At 38.9% G+C, this 6,942-nt stretch overlaps 1 protein-coding gene across 1 annotated transcript in view; it reads left to right on the forward strand.

Moving 5' to 3' along the window:
* The window catches only part of LOC138032575 (tyrosine kinase receptor Cad96Ca-like), a 19,173-nt gene extending 12,962 nt beyond the window's left edge, over positions 1-6,211 (forward strand). The window contains exons 8-11 of the mRNA XM_068880281.1: positions 441-481; positions 3,610-3,706; positions 3,790-3,889; positions 5,955-6,211. Of these exons, the coding sequence (XP_068736382.1) occupies positions 441-481; positions 3,610-3,706; positions 3,790-3,889; positions 5,955-5,999 (283 nt within the window). The 3' untranslated portion in view covers positions 6,000-6,211. The remainder of the gene's footprint in view (positions 1-440; positions 482-3,609; positions 3,707-3,789; positions 3,890-5,954) is intronic.
* The last annotated feature ends 731 nt before the right edge of the window (positions 6,212-6,942 follow it).

Here is a 6,942-nt window from a genome sequence, read left to right on the forward strand (position 1 = left end):
GCATTGCACCGTCATCGCAGAGGCCGTGGATTCGAATCTCGTTGAAGCCACCTGCGCTTTTCAAGTGTTTAAAAGAAACAATAGCCCACTTTCGATGTATTAAAATTCAGTGCTAAATAAAGGGCATCATCTCGAGGCCCTGGGGAATAAACTCCCACAAATCCTCATATTTATGCCTCAGAGCCTCGAGATGATGCCTTTTGCTTAGGACTGAATTTTAATACATCGAAAGTGGGCTATTGCTTAAATTGTCCAGTGAGAGAATCACTTCTCCATTTCAACAGCCAAAATGTAAGAAGATGTTACATTGTTAATCTTGAGCCATGATTGAGGTGGGTTAAGCTCCTTTTAGATTCTACGTTGAAAAAAAAAACACTTAAGCGGTGCTTTGACTTTGACAAATAGTTGTTGGCGTGCGGTTTAAATTTCGTTTCTTTTAGGTGGGCGTTTGGTGTGGTGTTGTGGGAAATTGCATCTGGAGGTAATTCTATATTATTTCCTGTCAGAAAGTTTTAGGAACATTTAGTACTTTGAAAAGTTCTTTCCTTACCGACGTAGCCAGCACTGTGCAAAATCTCAAGGGTTCAGTGGTGGGTAACTGATCCAACTTGTCTGTACTCTGCGCGTCTGTTGCTTCGCCTCGTCAGGTGCAAAACTCGCACGCGTACTTACATTCCGGTCAGGTTCACGAGGTTAATTTCCTAACGCTACGATCCCTGGGTGAGACTTCTTTCATTTTTCAAAAAAGGACATACCTTCAATTGTTGCAGGCTCTGCAGTTTGTAACACAACAGTAGTTAAAACAAGACTCATCCGGGGATTGGCTGTGGCCATACAGTATTTGGTCACGTTTTAGAGCACGGGTAAATTTTTATGTTTGGTGGTTTTTCACGGAGGGTATAAAGTGCAGGTTGCAGGTTAGGGTTCCAGGTCATTGATTTATCCATAACTGAAACAGCTCAACCTTTACAAAAACGCTCACCTGAGGAAATGAACTAAAATAACACTCCTCAATTAAATCATTGACAGGCATTGAGGGCAATATACATGGGTTGTTCACAAAGCTTGTTCGGTCAAGATGGCTAGATATTGGCTTAGTTCTTTTTTTTGCGTGTTTATGGACCGAGACGAACAAGCTTGGTCAATAAATGATGATTTATTATATGGGATAAAACACCGAAAAAATGATCTTTGATCTTGCGGGACCAAGCGAGATATCCCGAGCGGGCAGTGTAGCTCCATCTTGCCAATTTTTGAAATGGGCTTCCTTATAACCAACACCCGGAAGTATTACCTTAGAGGCTCTCCTTTGTATAGATTCTAATTTAGATGACAAATATTCAGGGATGTCTTGTCAAGCAGCCACGGCATATTCCAAAATAGATCTGACAGAGGACTTATAAATATTTAAAATATTGCTATTCGCTACACCAGCTCTTTTAAGCACTCTTAGGGTATATAAACGTTTGGCGGCCTTACAATATGTGGTCATTCCATTTAAGATCGTCTCTGATTTTAACACCAAGTAATTTAAAAGATGAGACACGTTCGAGCTGGTGATTTCCAATACAAATAGGTGGAATTACAGAGTTCAGGTACTCCATAAAATTTATCAGCATTTCATTACACTTCCGAGGGTTTAGCTTCATCTTATGGGCAGTACAAAATGAATGTGTGTCCCTAACAGCCAAATCGAGAAGGCTTATTGAATTGCGAGGCAGGATTTCTACAACTCTGGTATCATCAACGTATTTTGCTCTCACATTCCAATCCTTTAGGAGTCTATTTATCATAACTGAGAAAAGGGTGACACCCATCTTGAAAGCGAGTGCGTGATTTATGGGCAAAAGTGATGTTATGAAAGTTCTTAGAACTTTAAAAACATCACGAGCGACAAAAAATCACAAAATGCAGGAGCAAATTCATAGGATATCTTTATAACCTATTTATGCAGTCGTCACTGACCAATCAGAAACACGATATTTTGTTGAGTATATAACAAGTGACTCAAATGAGTAATCTAAAGCATCTAGCGAATAACCATATAGTTTGCAAATTCGTAGAATATAGAGGCGTTTAGCTGCCTTTAAAAAAGAGTATTTAGAATTGTGAATCCCAATAAGTGGGATTAGAATGAAAATGTATTCCTAAGAACTAATTTTCCGAAACGTGTTCTATGTTACATATAGCATTAGGAGCAGGCGTGTCAGCTCTACCCCTAACAACAAGCTCTTTAGTTTTCTTTATGTTAATCTTCATACAATTATTCTCAGCCCACCGCATAACATTAAGAACCTCCCTGTCGGCCATATCATCTTCTTTCCAACCTCTCGTACTCAGCGTTAGGTCATCAGCAAACTTAACAAGAATGCTCCTCGTACTATCAACAACAGAAATGTCGCTGAGCATAATTGTAAATAACTCCGGGTCAATTACGGTCCCCTGGGGTAAGCCTTCGTTAGTAAAAACAAAGGATAAACAAACCCATCGGCGATTGCGCGCTGCTGTCTACCACTTAAGAAACTAAGTACCCAATTCAGAGGCGGATATGGGGAAAGGATGCAGGTTGTGCGCCCCTCCCCCCTCCCCCCCCCCCCTTCCCCTGTGAGATACATACTGAGGTTCGTACTGAGCTTCACTTGATTTCATATCTGCAGTTCAATATTTGACTCATTTTGTATATCATTTCATTCGTTGATTCATTCATCACAGGAACGTTTGAACCCACAAATGACCAGCTCCCAATGTCAGTGGCTTATAGTTCAGGGCCCGGTTGTTCGAAAGCCGATTAACTTAATCCAGGATTACTGTGAACTTTGGCTTCATTTTTTCAACTTTCTGGTGAACGTTTCTTTTGCTTATTTTTGTTTTTCAAGATTGACTTCCTCTAACGTAAAATTTTGCCAAATATCAGCGTTAAACAACATTTGGGAGTACAGAAATAAAACTCCTTGGTTAATTTTTAATCTGGGATTAGCGTTAAACCGCTTTTGAACAACCAGGCCCAGTTGGTTAGAGCATCGCACCGGTATCGTAAGGTCACGGGTTCGGAATTGCTAAAATTGCGTTCACAACTGCAAGTATCATACCTTCACTTTAAATTAACATGTATTTGCCCCTGGACATCCCATAATAGTTATTGGAACAATATAATTCAAAATGGCTGCCGTATCGTCGAGGTAGTCTATTTCTCAAAAGACTTCTCAGTCCCACAACCCTCTCCCACTCCTCTCAACAAAATATTGTTCGACAGGAAGTGCAAATAAACCAACCCCGTGTAAACATTGTTTTTGGAATACTGGGCCCGGTTGTTCGAAACACGGTTAACCTAATCCAGGATTAGCGTAAACTTTGGTTTCATTTTTTCAACTTTTTGGTGAAGATTTCTTTTGCTTATTTTTGTTTTTCAAGATTGACTTCCTCTCATGTTAAGTCTTGCCGAATATCAGCGTGGAACAGCATTTGGGAGTAGAGAAATAAACTCCTTGGTTAATTTTTAATCTGGGATTAGCATTAATCGGCTTTTGAACAACTGGGCCCTGGTGGTTTTCAGTACTTATTGTTGTTTATTTATTTATTTAATTTTTTTTTTTTTTTGCTTTTTTTGAGGAAAAATGCCATATTCGGCTTTGAAAGGCCCCGAGATTTTGGACTTCTTAAACTCTGGACAAAGGCTGAAGCAACCAGAAGGGTGCTCAGACGACACGTAAATATGCCAGTTACATTTTTTAATTGTGGAACAGAAGCTTCCTCGTAGTCTAATGCTAACCTGACATTTTCTCTTTTTAGCTATCAAATAATGGTGTCTTGTTGGAAGCAAGATCCCTCGCAACGTCCATTGTTTGGCGAGCTCGAAAAGATATTTGACCAGAAGTTGCAAACAAAAAGCGTAAGTGATTGCAATGCCTTGTACAAAGCCTAGAGGATTTCCATTTTGTTTTACCTCATGACACACAAGGGGCAGAAAGGAGTTTCGTCTTGACCCAAAGATAAAATCATGCCAATATACACATAGTCTACACTTAGTTCGACATCAGATAAGCTGGCATTTGCTCCAAACCTCAATGGCGTGTGTACAGACAATATCGCCGCCTTAGATAATGCGAGTAGAAAGTGTCTCCAAATTGGCAGCCATGTTGACAACCATGGGATTGATAGCTTTTGATTTTGCCCACCGACTCGTTCCCAAACATTTCAACTCGAGGCTGGGGGTACGAAATCTATTGTCTATGGCCAATATGGCCGTCGCTCGAATAAGGCCCATTCTCTAGCAGTTTATCGCTAAAAGGGAAACTTAGGAGTTTTGACGAGAAAAGACCAAAACGTCGGTTCTTGCGTTATACAGAGCGATAGTGAGTCATATGGTTGAGTGCGCTAAAGAGGGAAGAACAGCTTGATATTCGATTCAACGAGTCCAAGCCACACGTGCAGCCGGGCGTGCAGCACTACTACTTCCCCTCAATCAACCGATCAACCAACAGAAATATTTTGTAGGATTCCCAAGGCTCTCGTATTATCTTAAGGACGTTCGCGCCAATTGTTTCTGCGCATCCTTACTGCGCACGCAAATGCACACGCCACGTCATACACGAGCGCGCTCGCTAAGTAATAAAATGAGAAATGATAGGGCAAAAGGCCATTGCCATATGTTTGCCTGGATTTAACGGTCTTGGACGTTCGGTGACCCCTATTTTTCTTTCCAGAAACGGATTTTATTTACAATTATCTCCATGTTGTCCAAAAATGAACAAAAAATCAATGTGGGAAGTTAAAAAATTTTCAAGATTTCTGCTCACGGGACTTCAAATCTTGCCATCTTGCGGCTGCAAGGCGAGTGAAACTGTGGTCGCTAAATGCGAACTTGATCTTTAAGGAACCTCACCAGTTGACTAAATTCACTTAATAAGTTCACTTAAACAATATTTGGCAGAGAAGATTTCACTTCAAAGATTTAATTGCAATATATTTGGGTTTACAGACACTGGCCTTATTCGCTAACGAAGCCCAATTTTGTCACATTTTATGTGTTTTTCCGGGCATGTTCTCTCCAAAACGAAGTCGGTGACCCCCATTTTTTTTTACATTTCTGACATAACTAACTCATCATCTTACAGTGGTAAAAGTTTCAGAAAAAAATCAATGTTGAAAAATTTTCGCGCGAACGTCCTTAAATGTCCTTGTTGGTTTGCATACAGAAGGATACAAAACCTTATGACAGGAACATAAACATTTACAGTCGAGAAAGAAAAATTTTTAACCAAATTCTTGTTGTATGACTATGGATTGTTTTCGCTCACGTGACCATCAGCCATATTTGTATACTAACACAAAAGGAAGAATTTGTACAAAAAATGGGGTTTAATTCCCAAAAGAATATTTCACTCGTCAAACATGGCCGCTGTTTCTCTGTTTCACTCTTCTAACATGGCCGCCGTGACGTCACGTGAACACACTCTTTTTTCGGCAATAAATCCTAGAGACCAGTTTTCCCTAGGAAAAAACCACACTCACCAGTACGTGATTTTTGGTGCCATTATTTCAACCGTCAAGTGGCTATCTTTCCCACTTCAATGCCTGATACAAAGCCCCTTGCTGAAAATTCCCCAACCTCAGGCTGCTTTGTTCCCTTTCACTCCCAGGATCATCGGTCAGTATGTAAATTCATCCCTTAATTGCAATGCACTGTCAGGTAGAGAAGTATCGAGTATCAGCTTAAGGATATGATCTAATATAACACCAATTTCTCATGAAAAGCTAACAAAGAAATTTATGAAATTAGCTAGGAGAATGAACTCTTAGATCATAAAAGTCAAAGGGTTAAAAATGAAACGGGTCTATCAGAAATGTAAAAATGAACGTCTTCACCTTTGTGGGTCCAGGCCAGACCAGGGGTTCCAGAGATACAGAAAACCCATTGGTTGTATTTATTGTCTTATCACAATTCGTTCTGTTAGGGTTCTCTAAAGGATGAAATTCAGGAGAAAGATCCCGTGCAGTGAATTACGGATTTGGTAACAGAGAATGCAAAATGCCATCCTCTAGGAGAAAGAGCAGCCAGTCTCGAGTGATCAAATTGAATAGCAAGACAGTAAAAACGCAACTCCAGTGGACGAAGAGTAGCGAAAATGAACGAGTTCGCATGGTTTTGTCTTAAGTGGATCTTGTACATTTTCCACGTTTGTACCTAAATTTTTTAAAAAATTGAGATAGCTCTGAATTGGCTCCCAATAATTTTTTAAAACTTTGATGATTGTTCTATATCAGATTGCTAATTAATATTCTACAATAAAAAATGGGGCCACCGAGTTTATTTTTGAGATATAAGCAAGGAAAGTTAAAATAGAGGGTGTTTCTGGAGAGCTTTTTGTGTTACCACGCTTACCTAATACATCACAATAGTAAGCGCATTTTGTTAAGCAATAATTGGTGTTTCATATGGTGCCACATTATTGCTGTTATATGATTTTATTTTATTTTTTTTTATTTATTTATTTATTTTTTGCCACAGAAAGAAAAAATTAAAATACAAATATTAACAATCAAAAAAGAGAAGATGGAAAGAAAAATTATTGAATTACATTGGTGGCGAGGAGGCCTAAAAGAAACTACTAAGCTTATGTAAATTAGGCCTCCCCAAGTAAAAGCATCTATCTATTGTTGACATGCAAGTTGGCAACGGAGAATACAATTGTTACAAACATTTAGTTATTTAACGTGTTGAAATATAAAGTAATGAACGGAAATTAAAAACAGTTTAAACTTACAAGTTGGTAATGAAGCATACAATTACAAACACTTAGTCATTTAATTAAGGTGTTGAAATATGTAAACAGTTGTGAAAGTAAAATTACAGGGTGAAAACAATTTGACACAGGAAGAACAAAATACTTAATTTTCAGAATAGTTGTTAAAAAAGAATGACTTAAGTGCTTTCTTGAAGGA

This window comes from Montipora capricornis, chromosome 14, assembly GCF_036669925.1.
Source record: "Montipora capricornis isolate CH-2021 chromosome 14, ASM3666992v2, whole genome shotgun sequence".
NCBI lineage: Eukaryota > Metazoa > Cnidaria > Anthozoa > Scleractinia > Acroporidae > Montipora > Montipora capricornis.